We start from the raw sequence: 26,810 nt of genomic DNA on the forward strand, positions 1-26,810 counted from the left end.
CCGCTGCGAACACAACGAAACGGAAGACCAAGAAGGGACTCTCATGCGAGTGTTGCTACTAGATCTTGTAGATCTGCCATTACCGGAACCCTATAATCATTTCCCTTCTGGGATTATTGAATTCATGAAAAGCTGTCGCTTTGATCCTGCGTGGGTGCTGTATGGGGGCTGGGTGCTCTATGGGGGCTGGGTGCTGTATGGGGGCTGTGTGCTGTATGGGGGCTGGGTGCTGTATGGGGGTTGGGTGCTGTATGGGGGTTGGGTGCTGTATGGGGGCTGGGTGCTGTATGGGGGCTGTGTGCTGTATGGGGGTTGGGTGCTGTATGGGGGCTGTGTGCTGTATGGGGGTTGGGTGCTGTATGGGGGCTGTGTGCTGTATGGGGGTTGGGTGCTGTATGGGGGCTGGGTGCTGTATGGGGGCTGGGTGCTGTATGGGTGCTGCATTGGGGCTGGGTGCTGTATGGGGGCTGGGTGCTGTATGGGGGCTGGGTGCTGTATGGGGGCTGGGTGCTGTATGGGGGCTGGGTGCTGCATTGGGGCTGGGGGCTGGGTGCTGTATGGGGGCTGGGTGCTGTATGGGTGCTGTATGGGTGCTGTATGGGGGCTGGGTGCTGTATGGGGGCTGGGTGCTGCATTGGGGCTGGGTGCTGTATGGGGGCTGGGTGCTGTATGGGGGCTGGGTGCTGTATGGGGGCTGGGTGCTGCATTGGGGCTGGGGGCTGGGTGCTGTATGGGGGCTGGGTGCTGTATGGGGGCTGGGTGCTGCATTGGGGCTGGGGGCTGGGTGCTGTATGGGGGCTGGGTGCTGTATGGGTGCTGTATGGGGGCTGGGTGCTGTATGGGGGCTGGGTGCTGTATGGGGGCTGGGTGCTGTATGGGGGCTGGGTGCTGTATGGGGGCTGGGTGCTGCATTGGGGCTGGGTGCTGTATGGGGGCTGTGTGCTGTATGGGGGCTGGGTGCTGTATGGGGGCTGAGTGCTGTATGGGGGCTGGGTGCTTTGGGATGCTTGTGGTCACGTGGTTGGGTTATCATGACTCGCCCGCTCGGGTTTTCGTCGTGTGCGTCCGGTCCGGCAATAAAACAGAGTTGCTACTTCGCTCTCGTGTCTCTCTGCACCTCGGACACTACAGCGAGCTGGTCCGATCATTACAAACCCTGAGAAGTCAAGAACGAAGATGGAGTCACGAGGAGGATTCGGGTGTATTACGTCATTTCCGGGAGGAATGTCGCGCGCCCAACGGAATTCGTTTTTAAATCAATTAAATGACAATTGGAGAAAAAACGATGTTTATGCTTTTTTTTTTTTGATTCGGTTTCACGTCAGAAACACCTTTTAAAAGGAAGTGACGTAAAATGATATCACGACACGAGAACAGAACTATACCGGAAGTGGAAGGTTTGCCATCCGTGTGTAAGAGGGCGATGTTTGGTTTCGAAGCTTCTTGTGGAGTTTCCGAGTGGCGCAAACACTCCGTTGGGAACCGTTGATTGGGAAAGGCTCCGCTTGGTAACTGAACACACAAAATGTCCGGAGATTTTTTAAAACAACAACAACAACAACAACAACTCAAGTCAAGTAGTAATAAACGGAAACACGTCAACATACACATCGGAGAGTGTCCATTTACTATGGCCGAGGGTGAGGCGGCGGGACGTGTGAAGGCCGGAGTGGTTGGTGAGAATGGTGAGTAACGGGGTCGGTGTGAGGGTCACATGTGGGAAATAAAGGAACAATAAAACGGTTGAGTGGAGGGGAGGTGAGTGAGGGGGGAGGTGAGTGAGGAGGGGGAGGTGAGTGAGGAGGGGGGAGGTGAGTGAGGAGGGGAGGTGAGTGAGGAGGAGGGGAGGTGAGTGAGGGAGGGGAGGTGAGTGAGGAGGGGGAGGTGAGTGAGGAGGGGGAGGTGAGTGAGGAGGGGAGGGGGAGGTGAGTGAGGAGGGGGGAGGTGAGTGAGGAGGTGGGAGGTGAGTGAGGAGGTGGGAGGTGAGTGAGGAGGGGGAGGTGAGTGAGGAGGGGGAGGTGAGTGAGGAGGTGGGAGGTGAGTGAGGAGGGGGAGGTGAGTGAGGAGGGGGAGGTGAGTGAGGAGGGGGAGGTGAGTGAGGTGGGGGAGGGGAGGTGAGGAGGGGGGAGGTGAGTGAGGAGGGGGAGGTGAGTGAGGAGGGGGAGGTGAGTGAGGAGGGGGAGGTGAGTGAGGAGGGGGAGGTGAGTGAGGAGGGGGAGGTGAGTGAGGAGGAGGGAGGTGAGTGAGGAGGGGAGGTGAGTGAGGAGGGGGAGGTGAGTGAGGGGGAGGTGAGTGAGGGGGGAGGTGAGTGAGGGGAGGTGAGTGATGGGGGAGGTGAGTGAGGGGAGGTGAGTGAGGGGGAGGTGAGGGAGGTGAGTGAGGGAGGAGGGAGGTGAGTGAGGAGGGGGAGGTGAGTGAGGTGAGGGGGAGGTGAGGGAGGTGAGGGGAGGTGAGGGAGGTGAGTGAGGAGGGAGGTGAGGAGGGGGAGGGAGGTGAGTGAGGAGGGGAGGTGAGTGAGGAGGAGGGAGGTGAGTGAGGAGGGGAGGTGAGTGAGGAGGGGGGAGGTGAGTGAGGGGGAGGTGAGTGAGGGGGAGGTGAGTGAGGGGGAGGTGAGTGGTGGGGGAGGTGAGTGAGGGGGAGGTGAGTGAGGGGGGAGGTGAGGGAGGTGAGTGAGGAGGGGAGGTGAGTGAGGAGGGGGAGGTGAGGGAGGTGAGGGAGTGAGGGGAGGTGAGGGAGGTGAGGTGAGGGAGGTGAGGGAGATGAGGGAGGTGAGGTGAGGGAGGGAGGTGAGGTGAGGTGAGGGAGGTGAGTGAGGAGGGGGAGGTGAGTGAGGAGGGGGAGGTGAGTGAGGAGGTGGGAGGTGTGAGTGAGGAGGTGGGAGGTGAGTGAGGAGGGGAGGTGAGTGAGGAGGGGAGGTGAGTGAGGAGGGGGAGGTGAGTGAGGAGGGGAGGTGAGTGAGGAGGGGAGGTGAGTGAGGAGGGGAGGTGAGTGAGGAGGGGGAGGTGAGTGAGGAGGGGAGGTGAGTGAGGAGGGGGAGGTGAGTGAGGAGGGGGAGGTGAGTGAGGAGGGGGGAGGTGAGTGAGGGGGAGGTGAGTGATGGGGGAGGTGAGTGAGGGGGGAGGTGAGTGAGGGGGAGGTGAGTGAGGGGGGGAGGTGAGTGAGGAGGGGAGGTGAGTGAGGAGGGGGAGGTGAGTGAGGAGGGGAGGTGGAGTGAGGAGGGGAGGTGAGGGAGGTGGAGTGAGGGAGGGGAGGTGAGGGAGGTGAGTGAGGAGGGGGAGGTGAGGGAGGTGAGGGGGAGGTGAGGGAGGTGAGTGAGGAGGGGGAGGTGAGTGAGGTGGGGAGGTGAGTGAGGAGGGGGTGGTGAGTGGTATCTATGGTGAGTGAGGAGGGGGAGGTGAGTGAGGAGGGGGAGGTGAGTGGTATCTATGGTGAGTGAGGAGGGGGAGGTGAGTGGTATCTATGGTGAGTGAGGAGGGGGAGGTGAGAGGGGGGTGGTGAGTGAGGAGGGGGAGGTGAGTGAGGAGGGGAGGTGAGTGGTATCTATGGTGAGTGAGGAGGGGAGGTGAGTGAAGAGGGGAGGTGAGTGGGGGAGGTGAGTGAGGGGGAGGTGAGTGAGGGGGGGAGGTGAGTGAGGGGAGGTGAGTGAGGGGGTGAGTGAGGGGGAGGTGAGTGAGGAGGGGAGGTGAGTGAGGAGGGGAGGTGAGTGAGGAGGGGGAGGTGAGTGAGGAGGGGGAGGTGAGTGAGGAGGGGGAGGTGAGTGAGGAGGGGGAGGTGAGGGAGGTGAGTGAGGAGGGGGAGGTGAGGGAGGTGAGTGAGGAGGGGAGGTGAGTGAGGTGGGGGAGGTGAGTGAGGAGGGGGTGGTGAGTGGTATCTATGGTGAGTGAGGAGGGGAGGTGAGTGAGGAGGGGAGGTGAGTGGTATCTATGGTGAGTGAGGAGGGGAGGTGAGTGGTATCTATGGTGAGTGAGGAGGGGGAGGTGAGAGGGGGTGGTGAGTGAGGAGGGGGAGGTGAGTGAGGAGGGGAGGTGAGTGGTATCTATGGTGAGTGAGGAGGGGGAGGTGAGTGAAGAGGGGAGGTGAGTGGTATCTATGGTGAGTGAGGAGGGGAGGTGAGTGGTATCTATGGTGAGTGAGGAGGGGTGGTGAGTGAGGAGGGGGAGGTGAGTGAGGAGGGGGAGGTGAGTGGTATCTATGGTGAGTGAGGAGGGGGAGGTGAGTGGTATCTATGGTGAGTGAGGAGGGGAAGGTGAGGGGGAGGTGAGTGGTATCTATGGTGAGTGAGGAGGAGAAGGTGATTGAGGAGGGGAGGTGAGTGAGGAGGGGGAGGTGAGTGAGGAGGAGGGAGGTGAGTGAGGAGGGGGAGGTGAGTGAGGGGGGAGGTGAGTGAGGGGGAGGTGAGTGAGGGGGAGGTGAGTGAGGGGGAGGTGAGTGAGGGGGAGGTGAGTGAGGAGGGGGAGGTGAGGAGGGGGAGGTGAGGGAGGTGAGTGAGGAGGGGGAGGTGAGGGAGGTGAGGGGGAGGTGAGGGAGGTGAGTGAGGAGGGGGGAGGTGAGTGAGGTGGGGGAGGTGAGTGAGGAGGGGTGGTGAGTGGTATCTATGGTGAGTGAGGAGGGGAGGTGAGTGAGGAGGGGAGGTGAGTGGTATCTATGGTGAGTGAGGAGGGGAGGTGAGTGGTATCTATGGTGAGTGAGGAGGGGAGGTGAGAGGGGGGTGGTGAGTGAGGAGGGGAGGTGAGTGAGGAGGGGGAGGTGAGTGGTATCTATGGTGAGTGAGGAGGGGGAGGTGAGTGAAGAGGGGGAGGTGAGTGGTATCTATGGTGAGTGAGGAGGGGAGGTGAGTGGTATCTATGGTGAGTGAGGAGGGGGTGGTGAGTGAGGAGGGGAGGTGAGTGAGGAGGGGGAGGTGAGTGGTATCTATGGTGAGTGAGGAGGGGGGAGGTGAGTGGTATCTATGGTGAGTGAGGAGGGGGAAGGTGAGGGGGAGGTGAGTGGTATCTATGGTGAGTGAGGAGGAGAAGGTGATTGAGGAGGGGGAGGTGAGTGAGGAGGGGGAGGTGAGTGAGGAGGGGGAGGTGAGTGAGGAGGGGGAGGTGAGTGAGGAGGGGGAGGTGAGTGAGGAGGGGGAGGTGAGTGAGGAGGGGAGGTGAGTGAGGAGGGGGAGGTGAGTGAGGGGGGAGGAGGTGAGTGAGGGGAGGTGAGTGAGGGGAGGTGAGTGAGGGGAGGTGAGTGAGGGGAGGTGAGTGAGGGGAGGTGAGTGAGGGGGAGGTGAGTGAGGGGAGGTGAGTGAGGGGGAGGTGAGTGAGGGGGAGGTGAGTGAGGGGGGAGGTGAGTGAGTGAGGAGGGGGAGGTGAGTGAGGAGGGGAGGTGAGTGAGGAGGGGGAGGTGAGGGAGGTGAGTGAGGAGGGGGAGGTGAGGGAGGTGAGGGGAGGTGAGGGAGGTGAGTGAGGAGGGGAGGTGAGTGAGGTGGGGGAGGTGAGTGAGGTGGGGGAGGTGAGTGAGGAGGGGGTGGTGAGTGGTATCTATGGTGAGTGAGGAGGGGAGGTGAGTGAGGAGGGGAGGTGAGTGGTATCTATGGTGAGTGAGGAGGGGAGGTGAGTGGTATCTATGGTGAGTGAGGAGGGGGCAGGTGAGAGGGGGGGTGGTGAGTGAGGAGGGGAGGTGAGTGAGGAGGGGGAGGTGAGTGGTATCTATGGTGAGTGAGGAGGGGGAGGTGAGTGAAGAGGGGAGGTGAGTGGTATCTATGGTGAGTGAGGAGGGGGAGGTGAGTGGTATCTATGGTGAGTGAGGAGGGGGTGGTGAGTGAGGAGGGGGAGGTGAGTGAGGAGGGGAGGTGAGTGGTATCTATGGTGAGTGAGGAGGGGAGGTGAGTGGTATCTATGGTGAGTGAGGAGGGGAAGGTGAGGGGGGAGGTGAGTGGTATCTATGGTGAGTGAGGAGGAGAAGGTGATTGAGGAGGGGAGGTGAGTGGTATCTATGGTGAGTGAGGAGGGGGAGGTGAGTGAGGAGGGGTGGTGAGTGAGGAGGGGTGGTGAGTGAGGAGGGGTGGTGAGTGAGGAGGGGGTGGTGAGTGAGGAGGGGTGGTGAGTGAGGAGGGGTGGTGAGTGAGGAGGGGTGGTGAGTGAGGAGGGGTGGTGAGTGAGGAGGGGTGGTGAGTGGTATCTATGGTGAGTGAGGAGGGGTGGTGAGTGGTATCTATGGTGAGTGAGGAGGGGGTGGTGAGTGAGGAGGGGTGGTGAGTGAGGAGGGGGTGGTGAGTGGTATCTATGGTGAGTGAGGAGGGGGTGGTGAGTGAGGTGAGTGAGGAGGGGGTGGTGAGTGAGGTGAGTGAGGAGGGGTGGTGAGTGAGGTGAGTGAGGAGGGGTGGTGAGTGAGGTGAGTGAGGAGGGGTGAGGTGAGTGAGGTGGGGGAGATGAGTGAGGAGGGGGAGGTGAGTGATGAGCAGAGTTCATTGGTGAATAAGATTGAGGGTGAGAGGAATGATGTGCTGGATTCCTCTTCACAGCGGAGGAGAATGAGCGGATAACCAGAGGAAGGAAAGAGTAGTGGTTGTGTAGTGAGAAGGGGACGGTGGGATTGGAGTTGTGCAGCGTGGAGGTGGTGGGGTTGGAGTTGTGGGATTGGTGTTGTGGGATTGGGGTTGTGCAGCGTGGAGGTTGTGGGATTGGTGTATCGTCAGTGCAGAGGGGACGGTGGGATTGGGGTAGAGCAGTTCGGTGTGGTTGTGGGATTGGGGTAGAGCAGTTCGGTGTGGTTGTGGGATTGGGGTCGAGCAGTGCAGAGTGGTTGGTGTAGTGGGGAATGTTGTTCTCACATCAGGATGTGATTTTGGAGCTCCTTGTTGCAGGAGTTAAACGTATAAACAAAAGATAAACGTTGTTTTGATTGAAACCTTCAAATGAAAAGTATTGGTTTGTAAATAAAAATAAAATGTTCGATTGGATGAGATTTTAATGAAAGCTCAAGGTTGGTTGTTTCACATTCCTGCCTTTGAAAAGGATTCTGTTTCCCGGTTTGATCTCGGAGGAGCAAAGCGAGTTTGGCTTGGTGGTTGGTTGTGGGTGTTTCTTGTGTCCAGACCGCGCCAAGGTGTTGTGTGAACTGTTCTTCAAGTACGAGATAGCTCACAACCAGCGTGAAATGAAGAGAGGTGGTTATCTTTGTCACTCCTCCATTGCTATTGTTACACGTCTTTGTTTGCCCTGATTATGTACCCCCCTTCTCACTCTTTTTGATCACAAAGCCCTTTGACTTATCTCTCACCTTTTTAAAACATGTATTGTTATTTTTTTAACCCATTCTCTTCTCCCTCCCCCCCACCGGGTCACCCTGCAGAGCAAGTTTGCTCTCAACTGCGCTCTCTTTCTCGACTCGCCGACTCCCTGTCCGAGGATGAATGGCGACTTCCACCAGCCGCTCAACTCACTGGGTTCGACTCGTAACCAAGAAACCCGTTGCGTGTCAGTTAAACATCTTCTGCTCTCATTTTAAAGGAGTGCGTGCGTCGTGAGTGCGTGTTTGGACATCTCCATCACAAGTTTGCTGAAAGTGAAGACGATTGGAGTTAATGTCATCACCAGTAAAATTCAAATATCCACTTTAAGCCTTTTATTTATGATTGCCATGGATTTCATAAATAAATGATTTTCAGAATTGTCTCATTGAAAAATTATTTTTTGAGGAAAGTGAAACACCAAAACCAACTTTCATTTGAGTGGAAGCTTCCCAACACACAATCTCGTACAATTTTTTAGATGATTTTTTAGAACGAGCTCAACCCGTGCTGGCCTTGGCCTTTAAGAGCTGCTTTGTTGTGTAATGATCAGAGGACCAACGTTGTCTCCATACTCTTGGTTATAGGTGTTGTGGGTTCCATCACACATGGGGAACTAGGGAGGAGAGGGTGCAAAGAGAGATGGTTAGTGACGGGGAGAGGTGTCATCAGAATCGTGTACACGAGGTGAAAAGTCATCAATGTCATCTCCTCCGCCTGCGTGGAAATGTGAACCACTTCTGGCAGAAAGCATGAAGGTTTGTGTGTAAGGGTTTTTTCGGTACAACAATTCCAACGAAATAAAGAAATTATAACAAGCACAGCACTATAAATTCTGTTTGAGCACACTCATGGAATTTTCATCGTCTGGTTGTTTCAGATCAATTTACTCGATGTTAACCACAAAACCTTGGGTGTCTTGTCACAACAACGAATCCTTTTGTTCACGTTCATAGAGAGTCCTCCGATTGGTGCTCCTGCACACCTGGTCCAGAACCACAGCACCCCTGTGTGCATCTTGCGTTTACTTTGAAGCGTTTACACCTTCCAAGAAAACTTTTGCAGTTGCATTTTATCAGTTTCCAACAACCTTTTGCTGCTTCAGGAAGCATTGTCCACTTGGGAGACCATCGGCCACCTGTCTTTTCCCAGCCCAAGTTGGAAGGAGAAGGTACTGTACTGCGTGGTCTTCAACAAATATGGCCCGCCTGATAGGTTGCTCTGTTCACGTGTTGTACTCGAGCTGCACGAGTCGGTGGAATATTCTCCAGCCGGCGGTTCCGGTAACCAAACGTATGTCTACGTGCTTCGTTCACTTTTCTCAGATAAGAGGTAATGCCCACAATTGCAGAGTGATTGATCAACTGTAAGGACAGGAATCTGACTGCAATTTACATGATCCGTTGCTTTCCTAATACTGTCCGTACCATCTCCTCCTCCTCCATACGAGTACATTGGTACTCATTTCGCCAAACTCAGAATGATGACAGGCTGAGTCAACCCCACCTGGTGTTAATTCAGCGGCCAACGGGGCTCAAACTCAGGACCCCAAGATCCCAAGCCAGCCACCCGAGCTGCGAAGCCAACGCCAGGGCAGAAGATGGGTTAACACAGGCTAATAGGAGAAGTTTCAGCTCCAAATGATTGACAGATGGCCTCATGCACAGAACGATAAACGGCAGAGGTTAAAATCCCACCCTGGCAAAGTGGAGCTGATGGTACAAATACTAACAGTGGTAATTTTCATCACACTTGCACACCATGATTGGGGGGGAGGGGGTTTATAGAGTTTATAGTCAGGCCGAGAATCTAAGCCAAACCACCGGCCAAGGGTCACTGCGCGACCTGTGCACCAACCTGCCGGACGTTCCAATTCCACGAGGGAAATAAGTCTCGGCTGGAGCTCCGCTTATCGTCTCAGAGGTAACGGATCCTCCCTCCTGGACGTGGTAATGACTAACATTCCATCTATTCTCTCTTGTTCCTTTTTTTTTGCCACACTTTGCTCTTCTGACCACTTTCTTGTCAAAGACCATGTCTCTGGCTATTACAAGGGAGAAACCTCAACCACGCAACATATGGCTGTCTGTGCTTGCCTCCAAATCTCAACTTCCCAACGCATTCCACTCGGTCCCCATCTTACTCCCTCGTACTAAATTTATATTGGGCTTTGCATCTTCACCTGAGAAGGTAGTTCTGTCCGGCTTCGATCCTGCTTTGGCGACGGAGTGAGATGGCAATTCGTGGCCATGTTGTCAAATCATGCTCTGCTATTCTTGCTTCCCCTTTGCCAAAATCAGTTTGGCCTACTCCTTTGGCCACCTCCTGTTGGCCAAGAAGTCAGCAAACGTCACTCCTGTCCACAAAGGTGCAAAAACAGATCCCATCAACCACAGATCAGTGAACTCACTTCCAATTACAAGCAAAGTCAAGGAATCCACCATTGCTGCTGATGTCAAGCCTTTCCTCTTTTCATACTATGACCATCAGTTTGAATAATAATGTCCTGGTCACTCAATTCTGGGCCTCCTGCTACTCATCTCTCAGCAGTGGTTGGAGGCTGTACATCTCAATGAAGAGGTCATGGCCGCATCCTTGGACATGTCTCAAGCATTTGACAGTCTGGCATACAAGACTAACTTAATTCCTTGATTTCTGACTTCCTTCACACACGATCAATGTGTTGCTATCATTGGAACCCTCTCCTTCAATGGAACATGCCCTTCAATCCTGGAGAATCTCAGTCTCACTCTGTAGCTTTGGCAGGGTCATCAAACTAACAAGGATCTGTTTCCATGGTCAGCCGCTGGAAGATGTTCAGTCATTTGAAGTTATCGGCCTCACCATCAGCCATGACCTATTGGACCAACCACACAGCAAAGCTGGCATCCACAGTCTTCCCTGGGCATCCTGTCAATCAAAGTCTTTCCTTGGAAAAATCTGAGCTCAGTTTCTTTGGGTCTCTCACTCTCTCACCGCAGGCAAGTCGGTGGTCTTTCTGTGTTCTACCATCTCCTCTCCGGCCTTGCTCCCCCTTGCTTTGTCTGTGCCCAGTTCCCCCCCCCTCCCTATATTTCCACAGGGTGTTCAAGGTTCACCAAAAAACCCCTTCTGGTGAAACTACTAAAATCACAGATCACTGCTCACCTTCACTCTTTCATTCCTCTTTTTTCCAACCTCTGGAACAAACTCCCACACTCTCTTCAATCCCACTCCTCCCACCAGGTCTTCAAAACAGCTCTTCACCACCATCTCTTATCTTCCCGCATCCAAAACCACGATCTTTTCTACCCCCATTAATCCACCCCAAACCCACCTCCTTCAAATTCCCTGCTTTCCTTCCTGAAAGTCCCTGTAATGTCCATCTTCTGTACCCCGTGTTCCCCACCCCAACCCTCTACCTTCCACAGATCTCGTCATGTCTCTGTTCCCCACTCTTCTGTGCTTTCATCTCCCGCCCCTCTTGTCTCCTGCCTTGTTATATTGTTGTGGTCCGGGGTTGGTGGCGAGAACGACCACTCGGTGGGGAAAGCTTGCGTCTCGCACCAAACTCCCCGGAATTGTAGGCCGTCGCTCGGATAACTCCACGAGCCGGCGGGTCGTCGAACCGACCGCGGATGCCAATATCTCAACCGCATAGCGTAGGGTCTTTTTGTCTATAACCAATTTACCTAATTAACTACGCGATTTCAACTACCGGGGAAACCACGCCCTCGGCACATCTTGCTCGAACCGGGTCACTCTACCGACTGTGGTAGAGTTCCAACTACCGACTACCAACTCCGGTTTGGGTGCAGCCGAGCAGAAACTGCCAAAGCCGTGCCGGCTGGAATCAACGGATTATCGGGGATAAAACCCCGCCTAAACTCAGATCCGAACCATGCTGGACCAATTCAAGAAGGGACAGAAACGGACTGGGAACATTTCTAACAAGTTTTATTTACAGTAAATGAAGACACAAAGCAAGACTTAACGCGAATATGCAAGAAGTATTTACAATGATCCAAAAACACTTATTCAGTTCTACTTACAAGACGGACCCACACGCAGACACACACACACAAAATGAAAAGAAACCCAGGGTCTTTATTGGACCCTCGGAGCTGAGGAGAGAGACAAGCTGGGGGTCAGAGTTCGGATGGGTACCTGGCCTTCGGAGAAAGGGGGTACTCCGTGCTGCGGCACCTAACAATGGTCGCTGGTTTGGTCCCCAGTCGCACGTGTGGGACTCGAGGTTTGTGGTGGGGCTCGGGTGGTGAATGGCCGGGGTCCACGGAGGGAGGTCAGGGTCGCTCTGTCCTTCCTTAAAACTCCTTGTAGAGGGCCAGCAGAGACACGTTCGCCGCCTCAACGCCCACCAAAAAACTCTTCAAAATAACTTAAAAAAACTCTCCAAGACCTCAAAAAGACCACCTGCCTCAGACAGTGCTCGGGAATTTATGGACCTCCCTCATCGGGGAGGGGGCCTTGGTGAACACACCTCGCTGTCCGCCTTCTGATTGGACAGGTCCTACGCCCACCTTTCCGGGGCGGGGCCTTGGCCCCTGCCGGGAAACCCCAGCTACTCCTCCACGCGGGCCCACACTCGACGAGTAACAGTATCAACGCTGCAACGGCCCCTGCCGGGAAACCCCAACCAGTCTTCCACGTGGGTACATACTTGACGAGTAACAGTATCAATGTTGCACAGGCCGTCGTGCAAGAGTTACAACGTTTGTGGAAGGAACGTTGGTGGAAGCGGCAAGGAACGGCTGTAAGACCCTGCCTTGGCAAGTCAGAGTGCTTATAGACAGTGGGTGGGTAGTGGGTCGTGATGGGGGAATGGAATGGTTGTTGGTTGTTCGTTGGATGTAAAGATTTAATAACCTAACTAAAAAGAAATCGCAACGCACGCCTTTGATTCTCCCACTAGACAAAAGGAAAGGGATCTGACTACACACATACTTAATGACATAACCGACTTTTGGGACATCTGTATGTTGAATGCAAATGGTTTCCAGATCCGAAACAATATGTTTTGTGTGTTAGCTCTTTACACATACCTCAACATGGTAGATAATTTTTTTTAAGCAACAAGGCCTTTGTCCGGAGCTCTGCTATCCCATACGGGCTGGCACCACAGCATCACATCTGTCTCTCCTGGCATCAGTGGAATCTCAAGTTCTCAACATTATTGGAATCTGCTGCAGCAAAAGGTCTGTTGCTTTTACGGAGCAGGCAGGTCGGTGGTCTCGCTATGTCCCCCCCATTTATTCTCCAATATTGCTCCCTCTGTGCTCAGGCCTCCAACCATTCAGCAACTCCCGGATGCACACATTCTTGCAATTCTCATCTCCTGGTTAAACTTACAAATTCTGCAACTATCAGGGATGCCTCTTCTTGGTGATTGTTTCCCCCTATGCAAGTTGGGGGCCAAATCTTCCCCATTCTTCCCTGCTGCCCGGATTTGTTAGGGCAATGTGGTCATGGTCAGAGTGCCGATCAGTCCCCATGGACCGGTCCTTTCCCTTTCGTCTCCGACTCCCTTTCTAACTCTGTGTTGGCCGTGATTTTGTGAAGGCGGGGGTACATCATCCTGCATGTGGGGGATCTCTGGGTCACGCCTGGGAAATCGATCGGCTGTCTCCATGCCATGGGTTTGTTCGAAAAAAACTGACCGGGGCGACACAACAACTTCCGAAGTCTCGACTGACTGCACACATCAACTCTTTTGTTCCTCACTTCTCCCATCGACGGAAGCACCTTCCAGAGGCTGTTCTTTCCCACTCTTTTCTCCAGGCCATCAAGCAGACAGTGCACCGCCAACTGTCATCCGCCATCCTGATCCACGATCTGTGTTACCTCCATTAAACTTTCCTAACCAACCCCGCCCCACTTACTTGATGGTTTCAATGTTTTTTCCCCTCCTCTCCTCCCCTCTCTTCCTGTTTATTATTCCCTTTCTGGTTGTGCCCAATTGTTGCCCTGTTTCCCCACTGTCAGTTTAACCTTTCCTTCCCTGAGCCTCATTCACACAGAGAAAGACAGACAGGCAGACAGACAGACAGACAGAAAAAAAAATCAAAGTTAATAATAAGGGTTGAACCCCCCCACCCCAACCCTTCAAACACACCCCCTCCCCCAACATTCTTATACTCCCTCCTCTACCCAACCCCTCACCCATTCAACCCCTCCCCATCATCTCACTCAAACTTTCACTCCCCCTCCCCCAACAGTCTTATGTTCCCTTTTCCAGCCAACCCCTCAACCGTTCCACGCCCCTCCCAGCCCCAACTTTCTCACACCCCGACTCCCTCTCTTACCCCAACTCGTAATCACCTCAATCCTCCCCCTCTGCACTCGCACCTACCCAATCCCCTCCCTTACCCCATCCTCCCTTCACTTAGCCCCTTCACTTAGCCCCTTCACTTCCCACACCCTAGCCCCTTACCAACCTCTTTGACCCCACTTTGGTATGTTTTCGAAAGATTGTTCTCATGGACGAACATCTGCAAAGTACCTTTTGTGAGCGCCAACACCGGCAGAAAGCGGTCTTATTGCCAAGGTCCGTGGTCTCCATACTGTGCACCACTTTATCGCAGTCTTTCTGTATCCCTGGGTTCACTTGGCAAGCTTTGGCCGAACGCCGGAGGCAACGCACTGCAAGAAGCCCGAATGCCAAACTGCCAGCACCAAGCGCGGCGCCGATGAAACCGGCCACCCACACCTCCCGTCCTATACAAGCAGGAACAAGCAGCATCGGGCAAGCTCATCAAGGGACAGGGTCGCAAAGTGTTGGGGTCATCAAGGGACAGGGTAGCATAATGTAGGGGTCATCAAGGGACAGGGTAGCATAATGTAGGGGTCATCAAGGGACAGGGTAGCATAGTGTACGGGTCATCAAGGGACAGGGTAGTATAGTGTAGGGGTCATCAAGGGACAGGGTAGTATAGTGTAGGGGTCATCAAGGGACAGGGTAGCATAGTGTAGGGGTCATCAAGGGACAGGGTAGCATAATGTAGGGGTCATCAAGGGACAGGGTAGCATAATGTAGGGGTCATCAAGGGACAGGGTAGCATAATGTAGGGGTCATCAAGGGACAGGGTAGCATAGTGTACGGGTCATCAAGGGACAGGGTAGTATAGTGTAGGGGTCATCAAGGGACAGGGTAGCATAGTGTACGGGTCATCAAGGGACAGGGTAGTATAGTGTAGGGGTCATCAAGGGACAGGGTAGTATAGTGTCGGGGTCATCAAGGGACAGGGTAGTATAGTGTACGGGTCATCAAGGGACAGGGTAGCATAATGTAGGGGTCATCAAGGGACAGGGTAGCATAGTGTAGGGGTCATCAAGGGACAGGGTAGCATAGTGTAGGGGTCATCAAGGGACAGGGTAGCATAGTGTAGGGGTCATCAAGGGACAGGGTAGCATAGTGTAGGGGTCATCAAGGGACAGGGTAGCATAGTGTAGGGGTCATCAAGGGACAGGGTAGCATAGTGTAGGGGTCATCAAGGGACAGGGTAGCATAGTGTAGGGGTCATCAAGGGACAGGGTAGTATATTGTAGGGGTCATCAAGGGACAGGGTAGCATAGTGTAGGGGTCATCAAGGGACAGGGTAGCATAGTGTAGGGGTCATCAAGGGACAGGGTAGCATAGTGTAGGGGTCATCAAGGGACAGGGTAGCATAGTGTAGGGGTCATCAAGGGACAGGGTAGCATAGTGTAGGGGTCATCAAGGGACAGGGTAGTATATTGTAGGGGTCATCAAGGGACAGGGTAGCATAGTGTAGGGGTCATCAAGGGACAGGGTAGCATAGTGTAGGGGTCATCAAGGGACAGGGTAGCATAGTGTAGGGGTCATCAAGGGACAGGGTAGCATAGTGTAGGGGTCATCAAGGGACAGGGTAGCATAGTGTAGGGGTCATCAAGGGACAGGGTAGCATAGTGTAGGGGTCATCAAGGGACAGGGTAGCATCGTATAAGGGTCATCAAGGGACAGGGTAGCATAGTGTAGGGGTCATCAAGGGACAGGGTAGCATAGTGTAGGGGTCATCAAGGGACAGGGTAGCATAGTGTCGGGGTCATCAAGGGACAGGGTAGCATAGTGTAGGGGTCATCAAGGGACAGGGTAGCATAGTGTAGGGGTCATCAAGGGACAGGGTAGCATAGTGTAGGGGTCATCAAGGGACAGGGTAGCATAGTGTAGGGGTCATCAAGGGACAGGGTACCATAGTGTAGGGGTCATCAAGGGACAGGGTAGCATCGTATAAGGGTCATCAAGCGACAGCGTAGCATAGTGTAGGCGTCATAAAGGGACAGGGCAGTATATTTTAGGGGTCATCAAGGGACAGGGTAGCATAGTGTAGGGGTCATCAAGGGACAGGGTAGCATAGTGTAGGGGTCATCAAGGGACAGGGTAGCATCGTATAAGGGTCATCAAGGGACAGGGTAGCATAGTGTAGGGGTCATCAAGGGACAGGGTAGCATCGTATAAGGGTCATCAAGGGACAGGGTAGCATAGTGTAGGGGTCATAAAGGGACAGGGTAGTATATTTTAGGGGTCATCAAGGGACAGGGTAGCATAGTGTAGGGGTCATCAAGGGACAGGGTAGCATAGTGTAGGGGTCATCAAGGGACAGGGTAGCATCGTATAAGGGTCATCAAGGGACAGGGTAGCATAGTGTAGGGGTCATCAAGGGACAGGGTAGTATATTTTAGGGGTCATCAAGGGACAGGGTAGCATAGTGTCGGGGTCATCAAGGGACAGGGTAGCATAGTGTAGGGGTCATCAAGGGACAGGGTAGCATCGTATAAGGGTCATCAAGGGACAGGGTAGCATAGTGTAGGGGTCATAAAGGGACAGGGTAGTATATTTTAGGGGTCATCAAGGGACAGGGTAGCATAGTGTAGGGGTCATCAAGGGACAGGGTAGCATAGTGTATGGGTCATCAAGGGACAAGGTAGCAAAGTGTTGGGGTCATCAAGGGACAGGGTAGCATAGTGTAGGAGTCATCAAGGGACAGGGTAGTATATTGTAGGGGTCATCAAGGGACAGGGTAGCATAGTGTAGGGGTCATCAAGGGACAGGGTAGTATATTTTAGGGGTCATCAAGGGACAGGGTAGCATAGTGTCGGGGTCATCAAGGGACAGGGTAGTATATTGTAGGGGTCATCAAGGGACAGGGTAGCATCGTGTAGGGGTCATCAAGGGACAGGGTAGTATAGTGTAGGGGTCATCAAGGGACAGGGTAGCATCGTGTAGGGGTCATCAAGGGACAGGGTAGCATCGTGTAGGGGTCATCAAGGGACAGGGTAGTATATTGTAGGGGTCATCAAGGGACAGGGTAGCATAGTGTACGGGTCATCAAGGGACAGGGTAGTATATTGTAGGAGTCATCAAGGGACAGGGTAGCATCGTGTAGGGGTCATCAAGGGACAGGGTAGCATAGTGTAGGGGTCATCAAGGGACAGGGTAGCATAGTGTAGGGGTCATCAAGGGACAGGGTAGCTTAGTGTAGGGGTCATCAAGGGACAGGGTAGCATAGTGTAGGGTTCATCAAGGGACAGGGTAGCATAGTGTAGGGGTCATCAAGGGACAGGGTAGTATATTGTAGGGGTCATCAAGGGACAGGGTAGCATAGTGTAGGGGTCATCAAGGGACAGGGTAGTATATTGTAGGGGTCATCAAGGGACAGGGTAGTATATTGTAGGGGTCATCAAGGGACAGGGTTGCATCGTGTAGGGGTCATCAAGGGACAGGGTAGCATTGTGTAGGGGTCATCAAGGGACAGGGTAGCATAGTGTAGGGGTCATCGAGGGACAGGGTAGCATCGTGTAGGGGTCATCAAGGGACAGGGTAGCATCGTGTAGGGGTCATCAAGGGACAGGGTAGCATAGTGTAGGGGTCATCAAGGGACAGGGTAGCATAGTGTAGGGGTCATCAAGGGTCAGGGTAGCATAGTGTAGGGGTCATCAAGGGACAGGGTAGCATAGTGTAGGGGTCATCAAGGGACAGGGTAGCATAGTGTACGGGTCATCAAGGGACAAGGTAGCATAGTGTAGGGGTCATCAAGGGACAGGGTAGCATAGTGTAGGGGTCATCAAGGGACAGGGTAGTATATTGTAGGGGTCATCAAGGGACAGGGTAGCATCGTGTAGGGGTCATCAAGGGACAGGGTAGTATAGTGTAGGGGTCATCAAGGGACAGGGTAGCATCGTGTAGGGGTCATCAAGGGACAGGGTAGCATCGTGTAGGGGTCATCAAGGGACAGGGTAGTATATTGTAGGGGTCATCAAGGGACAGGGTAGCATAGTGTAGGGGTCATCAAGGGACAGGGTAGTATATTGTAGGAGTCATCAAGGGACAGGGTAGCATCGTGTAGGGGTCATCAAGGGACAGGGTAGCATCGTGTAGGGGTCATCAAGGGACAGGGTAGCATAGTGTAGGGGTCATCAAGGGACAGGGTAGCATCGTGTAGGGGTCATCAAGGGACAGGGTAGCATAGTGTAGGGGTCATCAAGGGACAGGGTAGCTTAGTGTAGGGGTCATCAAGGGACAGGGTAGCATAGTGTAGGGTTCATCAAGGGACAGGGTAGCATAGTGTAGGGGTCATCAAGGGACAGGGTAGTATATTGTAGGGGTCATCAAGGGACAGGGTAGCATAGTGTAGGGGTCATCAAGGGACAGGGTAGTATATTGTAGGGGTCATCAAGGGACAGGGTAGTATATTGTAGGGGTCATCAAGGGACAGGGTAGCATCGTGTAGGGGTCATCAAGGGACAGGGTAGCATTGTGTAGGGGTCATCAAGGGACAGGGTAGCATAGTGTAGGGGTCATCGAGGGACAGGGTAGCATCGTGTAGGGGTCATCAAGGGACAGGGTAGCATCGTGTAGGGGTCATCAAGGGACAGGGTAGCATAGTGTAGGGGTCATCAAGGGACAGGGTAGTATATTGTAGGGGTCATCAAGGGTCAGGGTAGCATAGTGTAGGGGTCATCAAGGGACAGGGTAGCATAGTGTAGGGGTCATCAAGGGACAGGGTAGCATAGTGTACGGGTCATCAAGGGACAAGGTAGCAAAGTGTTGGGGTCATCAAGGGACAGGGTAGCATAGTGTAGGGGTCATCAAGGGACAGGGTAGTATATTGTAGGGGTCATCAAGGGACAGGGTAGCATAGTGTAGGGGTCATCAAGGGACAGGGTAGCATCGTATAAGGGTCATCAAGGGACAGGGTAGCATAGTGTAGGGGTCATCAAGGGACAGGGTAGTATATTTTAGGGGTCATCAAGGGACAGGGTAGCATAGTGTCGGGGTCATCAAGGGACAGGGTAGCATAGTGTAGGGGTCATCAAGGGACAGGGTAGCATCGTATAAGGGTCATCAAGGGACAGGGTAGCATAGTGTAGGGGTCATAAAGGGACAGGGTAGTATATTTTAGGGGTCATCAAGGGACAGGGTAGCATAGTGTAGGGGTCATCAAGGGACAGGGTAGCATAGTGTCGGGGTCATCAAGGGACAGGGTAGCATCGTATAAGGGTCATCAAGGGACAGGGTAGCATAGTGTAGGGGTCATCAAGGGACAGGGTAGCATCGTATAAGGGTCATCAAGGGACAGGGTAGCATAGTGTAGGGGTCATAAAGGGACAGGGTAGTATATTTTAGGGGTCATCAAGGGACAGGGTAGCATAGTGTAGGGGTCATCAAGGGACAGGGTAGCATAGTGTCGGGGTCATCAAGGGACAGGGTAGCATAGTGTAGGGGTCATCAAGGGACAGGGTAGCATCGTATAAGGGTCATCAAGGGACAGGGTAGCATAGTGTAGGGGTCATAAAGGGACAGGGTAGTATATTTTAGGGGTCATCAAGGGACAGGGTAGCATAGTGTATGGGTCATCAAGGGACAGGGTAGCATAGTGTAGGGGTCATCAAGGGACAGGGTAGCATCGTATAAGGGTCATCAAGGGACAGGGTAGCATAGTGTAGGGGTCATAAAGGGACAGGGTAGTATATTTTAGGGGTCATCAAGGGACAGGGTAGCATAGTGTCGGGGTCATCAAGGGACAGGGTAGCATAGTGTAGGGGTCATCAAGGGACAGGGTAGCATCGTATAAGGGTCATCAAGGGACAGGGTAGCATAGTGTAGGGGTCATAAAGGGACAGGGTAGTATATTTTAGGGGTCATCAAGGGACAGGGTAGCATAGTGTAGGGGTCATCAAGGGACAGGGTAGCATAGTGTCGGGGTCATCAAGGGACAGGGTAGCATCGTATAAGGGTCATCAAGGGACAGGGTAGCATAGTGTAGGGGTCATCAAGGGACAGGGTAGCATCGTATAAGGGTCATCAAGGGACAGGGTAGCATAGTGTAGGGGTCATAAAGGGACAGGGTAGTATATTTTAGGGGTCATCAAGGGACAGGGTAGCATAGTGTAGGGGTCATCAAGGGACAGGGTAGCATAGTGTCGGGGTCATCAAGGGACAGGGTAGCATAGTGTAGGGGTCATCAAGGGACAGGGTAGCATCGTATAAGGGTCATCAAGGGACAGGGTAGCATAGTGTAGGGGTCATAAAGGGACAGGGTAGTATATTTTAGGGGTCATCAAGGGACAGGGTAGCATAGTGTCGGGGTCATCAAGGGACAGGGTAGCATAGTGTAGGGGTCATCAAGGGACAGGGTAGCATCGTATAAGGGTCATCAAGGGACAGGGTAGCATAGTGTAGGGGTCATAAAGGGACAGGGTAGTATATTTTAGGGGTCATCAAGGGACAGGGTAGCATAGTGTATGGGTCATCAAGGGACAAGGTAGCAAAGTGTTGGGGTCATCAAGGGACAGGGTAGCATAGTGTTGGGGTCATAAAGGGACAGGGTAGTATATTGTAGGGGTCATCAAGGGACAGGGTAGCATCGTGTAGGGGTCATCAAGGGACAGGGTAGTATAGTGTAGGGGTCATCAAGGGACAGGGTAGCATCGTGTAGGGGTCATCAAGGGACAGGGTAGCATCGTGTAGGGGACATCAAGGGACAGGGTAGTATATTGTAGGGGTCATCAAGGGACAGGGTAGCATAGTGTAGGGGTCATCAAGGGACAGGGTAGCATCGTGTAGGGGTCATCAAGGGACAGGGTAGCATAGTGTAGGGGTCATCAAGGGACAGGGTAGCATCGTGTAGGGGTCATCAAGGGACAGGGTAGCATCGTGTAGGGGTCATCAAGGGACAGGGTAGCATAGTGTAGGGGTCATCAAGGGACAGGGTAGCATCGTGTAGGGGTCATCAAGGGACAGGGTAGCTTAGTGTAGGGGTCATCAAGGGACAGGGTAGCATAGTGTAGGGTTCATCAAGGGACAGGGTAGCATAGTGTAGGGGTCATCAAGGGACAGGGTAGTATAGTGTAGGGGTCATCAAGGGACAGGGTAGCATAGTGTAGGGGTCATCAAGGGACAGGGTAGTATAGTGTCGGGGTCATCAAGGGACAGGGTAGTATAGTGTAGGGGTCATCAAGGGACAGGGTAGTATAGTGTAGGGGTCATCAAGGGACAGGGTAGTATAGTGTAGGGGTCATCAAGGGACAGGGTAGTATAGTGTAGGGGTCATCAAGGGACAGGGTAGTATAGTGTAGGGGTCATCAAGGGACAGGGTAGTATAGTGTAGGGGTCATCAAGGGACAGGGTAGCATCGTGTAGGGGTCATCAAGGGACAGGGTAGCATAGTGTAGGGGTCATCAAGGGACAGGGTAGCATCGTGTAGGGGTCATCAAGGGACAGGGTAGCATAGTGTAGGGGTCATCAAGGGACAGGGTAGCATCGTGTAGGGGTCATCAAGGGACAGGGTAGCTTAGTGTAGGGGTCATCAAGGGACAGGGTAGCATAGTGTAGGGTTCATCAAGGGACAGGGTAGCATAGTGTAGGGGTCATCAAGGGACAGGGTAGTATAGTGTAGGGGTCATCAAGGGACAGGGTAGCATAGTGTAGGGGTCATCAAGGGACAGGGTAGTATAGTGTCGGGGTCATCAAGGGACAGGGTAGTATAGTGTAGGGGTCATCAAGGGACAGGGTAGTATAGTGTAGGGGTCATCAAGGGACAGGGTAGTATAGTGTAGGGGTCATCAAGGGACAGGGTAGTATAGTGTAGGGGTCATCAAGGGACAGGGTAGTATAGTGTAGGGGTCATCAAGGGACAGGGTAGCATCGTGTAGGGGTCATCAAGGGACAGGGTAGCATAGTGTAGGGGTCATCAAGGGACAGGGTAGCATCGTGTAGGGGTCATCAAGGGACAGGGTAGCATAGTGTAGGGGTCATCAAGGGACAGGGTAGCATCGTGTAGGGGTCATCAAGGGACAGGGTAGCTTAGTGTAGGGGTCATCAAGGGACAGGGTAGCATAGTGTAGGGTTCATCAAGGGACAGGGTAGCATAGTGTAGGGGTCATCAAGGGACAGGGTAGTATAGTGTAGGGGTCATCAAGGGACAGGGTAGCATAGTGTAGGGGTCATCAAGGGACAGGGTAGTATAGTGTCGGGGTCATCAAGGGACAGGGTAGTATAGTGTAGGGGTCATCAAGGGACAGGGTAGTATAGTGTAGGGGTCATCAAGGGACAGGGTAGTATAGTGTAGGGGTCATCAAGGGACAGGGTAGTATAGTGTAGGGGTCATCAAGGGACAGGGTAGTATAGTGTAGGGGTCATCAAGGGACAGGGTAGTATAGTGTAGGGGTCATCAAGGGACAGGGTAGTATAGTGTAGGGGTCATCAAGGGACAGGGTAGCATCGTGTAGGGGTCATCAAGGGACAGGGTAGCATAGTGTAGGGGTCATCAAGGGACAGGGTAGCATCGTGTAGGGGTCATCAAGGGACAGGGTAGCATAGTGTAGGGGTCATCAAGGGACAGGGTAGCATCGTGTAGGGGTCATCAAGGGACAGGGTAGCTTAGTGTAGGGGTCATCAAGGGACAGGGTAGCATAGTGTAGGGTTCATCAAGGGACAGGGTAGCATAGTGTAGGGGTCATCAAGGGACAGGGTAGCATAGTGTAGGGGTCATCAAGGGACAGGGTAGTATAGTGTCGGGGTCATCAAGGGACAGGGTAGTATAGTGTAGGGGTCATCAAGGGACAGGGTAGTATAGTGTAGGGGTCATCAAGGGACAGGGTAGTATAGTGTAGGGGTCATCAAGGGACAGGGTAGTATAGTGTAGGGGTCATCAAGGGACAGGGTAGTATAGTGTAGGGGTCATCGAGGGACAGGGTAGTATAGTGTAGGGGTCATCAAGGGACAGGGTAGTATAGTGTAGGGGTCATCAAGGGACAGGGTAGCATAGTGTAGGGGTCATCGAGGGACAGGGTAGTATAGTGTTGGATCATCAAGCGGAGCACGTGTTTCCAAGATGGCAATAAGATTTAGACTCCACTCACCTGTTTCTTTGAACAACATGTCTTCACGGTCACGTGAGATTGTTTTTTTTTTTCTCCCAGGTCGTCAAGTGCTTGTTATCTCGCGAGAGGAGCTGAGAATACTTCACAGGTGGAGACTCGAGTGCTGAACTCATCGTTTCACTCAACAACAAAAATGTTATGACTCTTCACTCGGCCGAGTAATGACAGAGTCGAATGAGGGTTTTCGAATGATACGATTTATTTCAGAAGATGGCACTACGCATGCGGAATGCAGCCCAAAGGCCCTTCAGTCAGGTGCCCCCGGACCACATTGAGATTCTTACTTCAAAACAGTTGTATATATAATCACACAAAAGCAGAAATGGGTGTGGACTACAAGTGTGTGCTTAAGGGATAAAGAAATAAAGAAATAAATGCGGCAGTGGGCTTCTTTCCCCCCTCCCTAGGGGCCCTCAGGGAAGTTGGATCAGTCAATCCTCAGATTCGCAACCCAACAGTTCATCTTGCAAACTAATAACTTTCTAAGACTCCTACACCCCTACACTGGCACCTGCTGATAGCAAAGGCGAAACTCTGGTGATGACTAAGAACAGGAATGTGTGGGATATCAGCATACACAGTTTTCCCAAGGACATGCTGTTGTGCAGCTGCAGAGCCATAAAGAGTTATCAAAGACATAGTGAAAACAGCATGATACATTTAAAGCAACATTTTAAAGCAAGGTTTGAATAATACACAATTACAAGCAAGGTTAGAATCCCGACAGCTGATTAACACACAGCTAATGGTCCAAAATATGACCACCTAGCATATCATCATAACAGTTTCCCTCCTTGGTCATATTTTGACCATACCCAGCCACACCTGATACTCACCAACCGAGTGGACCCCTATTTGGTTCCTGTAGCAGCTACCCCTAGGCCCCCGTGCCTGCCAAACGGGATTTGCAAATGCCGTGGATAGCCATCAACATTCCCCAAATGAGAAGTCCCCAACTGCCAGTGGTTCAGGTTAGCTTCTGTTGCCTTTTGTCTTGCCCACTGCCACAAGTCTCCCATTAAGTTGTCATATACAAATTTGATGTTAGTTAAGTCCACACAATATTAAAGGCACTACAAGTCTATACAATATTAACAGCAACATTATTATTTAGGCAATTATACTCAACACTAATTACAACAATAATATTTACAATATGCAAATGTATTAATGGGTGAGCAGCACTGTGAGCGCTCAAGGCATGGTGTAAGCTCCTTTCTCAACTTGCGCTAGAAGACAAAAGAGTCTCATGAGATGCATATTTACATATAAGGGTCATACAAGTATTTTCCATACATTCCTTCACTATCTGGTATTGTCCATTTTCCACGATTATGCATATGCTAGTCAAAACACTGCCACATCTATCATAAACCTCCATCAGCATTTTACTTGTAGATTTCCTTTCTTTCTTGTTACAACTTCCTGTATCTTCGTGTGTAGTGAGATGCATGAGTCCATGTTTGGCTTACCTTTTCACTTGAAAGTTCGTTGAGTAATCAGTAATACCTGGAAGAGTCTTCCCCAGGGCGCCCTCCGCCAGAACACCTTGTTGGCTCCTCAGCTGGTGGGGGTCGGGTCTGGTTGTGGCCCCATACAGAGGTCCTCGGGGTCTTCCTCCATGAGTTCGCTGTTAATTATTATGATGGCCTGGGTGAGGGGTGAGGCTTCACAGCATTTCTTTAGACAAATGGAAATGAGACGTTTGATCAGAAATACTCCAAAAATGATTCCCATGATGATTAGGATTGCTGCCCCTACCAGGCACAGTAACCAGTCTCCCCAGTCATGAAATATAGATCTCCACCCTGCGTAACCCTCCTTGCGTTCCACTCGATCGCTAGTGAGAGCTTCAAGCCTTATAGGTGAAAACACCTATAAGTGAAATGTGTTCTTCTCCGGGAGGTTACTGTATTTTCACAAGATTTCACAACTATACTCCAAAAGGGTTCTTTCGGGGCCCATGGAACTTGGGTAATTAGAGATGCATGTTGACCCCATATGAATCCTATTTGTGCAAAGTGCCCCCACTGGGTTTTGTCTTGCGTTTTGTTCTGCCAAGCCACTTCTGTCTTTTCTGCATTTTCTGACGTCCCCCTTTGCCACGGAGGTGTATACGGTTTCTTTGGCTTGAGTGTGTTGCCTAGTGATAGGTCCCCCCACAAAGGAGTAGTGTCAGTACCAGGAGTTGCATATTGTGTCGTCAAAGGTTCTGTCACTGTCTCCGTTACTACAAGGTTTACAGCATGCCACTGCACTGAACACTGCAGTCAACTGCAACATAATGACAAGTATTTGTGTAAAAGATTATTTTTAAATGATACCTCCGTACGAGGCTCCCACCATGACTAGAGCTTGCAGGACTGGAAGTTGCTCTGGGTGCGTGGTGAGTGGACGTGAAGGCCAGAGACCTTACTGTACACTACTGTGGATTTTGATCAGGCAAGCATACCTTCCATCCATCTCCTTGTCTGACGGCCAGTAAAGTGTTCTGGTGTTCGTTGCCCCATCTTGTGGTTCTGGGGCGCATCTCAATCTGTTCACCATTCTTCCTAACATCACTGCACTATGTCCGTTACTAACTGCCATTGAGATGTACGGTGTTAGTCCTTCTCTGTGCTTCATTAGTTCGCGCTCTCTGGCGGCTTGTTTCACCTCCACCGCCGCTCCTTCCTTCCCGATCCATCGGTTGGTTGTCATCAGAGAGCGTTTGACGGTGTAATCTCTATGTGCTTTGGCCACGTATTCATAATCCTGCCCTGTTTCATCGTAGTCAACAGTGAGTGCAGTGCAAAGCCAATTCCATTCTTTCCAGATCGATGTCGTTGCTAAGCAACCATTCCTCTACATCCCTTTAATTCCGCTTATACTTCCCAAATCCAATGAATTTATCCTGACAGATAGAGGCTCATATAAAGACAACAGACATGCTTTTCTGTCCGCTTCCAAACAAACATCTCGACCCTGACAGGCAGAGAATCGAAACGCTCCCTCGTCAAGGCCCACGATGGCTGCGTGTTCAAACAGCACGAGCCCCGCCCGTAATTTTTCCCAAAAACACCGCTATCCTCATAAGTGCGTAGCCTACCAAACGTCCTTGTTCTTGGATGTCTGACATGTAAACTAGGACAAATGTGTCCAAGAGCCACGTCCTAAAGGTTTTGTCTTCACCAGAATAATAATAAGAACAACGCGGAACTCTCTTAGAGCCGGCGTTTACTACGCGAGACGCGGCTAAAAGATAAACCCACTTTAAATAAAATCCGTTCCTTGTTCAAAGCATTTAAATCCCCCTTTCCATCTGTTGTAGTAATCAACAATAAACCTTTTCGATCGGCTTTATTCTCACAAAACCCATACGCATATCTACAACAACATAAATATACATAGGGTAAGAATAACAAAATACAATAACTTGTACACATAATACTGAAGGCAAACTCCATACTCTAATCCCAATTACATTCCTCAGAGTACACCATTCCTAATACAGTATACTACATACCATTACTGTTCCAGCACGACCCTCCACGGAGCACGCGGCATACGAGTCATCACCAGCCACCGACCCCCATACACAGTGCTGTCACATCCGCCCAATCTCCGTTGCCGCTAATCACAGTACGGCACTTCATTACCACAACACCATCCATCCTAAATCCCTCGGTCCTGCGCCTCTTCCGCGTCTCTTTTTTTTTTTTTCTCTTTTCCTCTTCCGGTCACGAAGCCCAATCAACAACAACAACAACAACAACAACAACAACAACCGGAACAAACATATATATATATTACAGCCTTGTTTCAAAGCATTGTCGCTTCCATGTTCCGATAGCGCGTGCACTCGCCTCGAAACACAAAATCGAGCGATCCTTTGAAACGTCAATGTCCTTATTAATTAATTTTACCACAAAGCTATCTCTTTAAAATCTAGTTTGTCCACCATATTCAAAATCAGCCGCCTCGAGAAATTCTTGTACATTGCTCCGACAAGCAGGCACGTTCACAGCAGGGTGTTAATTGCACTTTCAAGTTTGACAAAGCGCGCTGGGCCCATGCGTGATTACGTCATCACGCACTCACATGAGCAATACGTCTTATCAGCGCGTTGGTTTTTACCATCAAACTCACGGAACAAATATTTGAC

The 26,810-nt window shown here is 52.1% G+C and overlaps 1 protein-coding gene and 1 long non-coding RNA gene across 2 annotated transcripts; one reads left to right on the forward strand and one right to left on the reverse strand.

Annotated features, from left to right (window-relative positions):
* Positions 1 to 1,385: 1,385 nt before the first annotated feature.
* Positions 1,386 to 7,652, forward strand: LOC147013606 (uncharacterized). The gene is made up of 3 exons (XR_015051388.1): positions 1,386 to 1,685; positions 7,073 to 7,144; positions 7,330 to 7,652. It is a non-coding gene; the product is annotated as an uncharacterized LOC147013606 (long non-coding RNA).
* Positions 7,588 to 22,795, reverse strand: LOC147013607 (CDGSH iron-sulfur domain-containing protein 1-like). The gene is made up of 3 exons (XM_085855549.1): positions 22,646 to 22,795; positions 13,767 to 13,981; positions 7,588 to 7,883 (listed from the first exon to the last, which is right to left on the reverse strand). Exons 1-3 carry the CDS (start codon positions 22,662 to 22,664, stop codon positions 7,791 to 7,793), a joined length of 327 nt encoding a protein of 108 aa, XP_085711675.1. The 5' UTR covers positions 22,665 to 22,795; the 3' UTR covers positions 7,588 to 7,790.
* Positions 22,796 to 26,810: the final 4,015 nt, after the last annotated feature.

The sequence above is a fragment of the Eptatretus burgeri genome, chromosome 14 (genome assembly GCF_056783735.1).
Source record: "Eptatretus burgeri isolate ZD-2024b chromosome 14, Ebu_testis_v1, whole genome shotgun sequence".
Taxonomy (NCBI): domain Eukaryota; kingdom Metazoa; phylum Chordata; class Myxini; order Myxiniformes; family Myxinidae; genus Eptatretus; species Eptatretus burgeri.

What these genes read in the sequence shown, in the direction of transcription:
- LOC147013607 (XM_085855549.1), bottom strand. An exon ending in GGTGTTGGCGCTCACAAAAG is followed by an intron (nt 7,884 to 13,766) that starts GTACTTTGCAGA and finishes TCTCCTCCCTAG; the next exon opens with TTCCCCATGTGTGATGGAAC.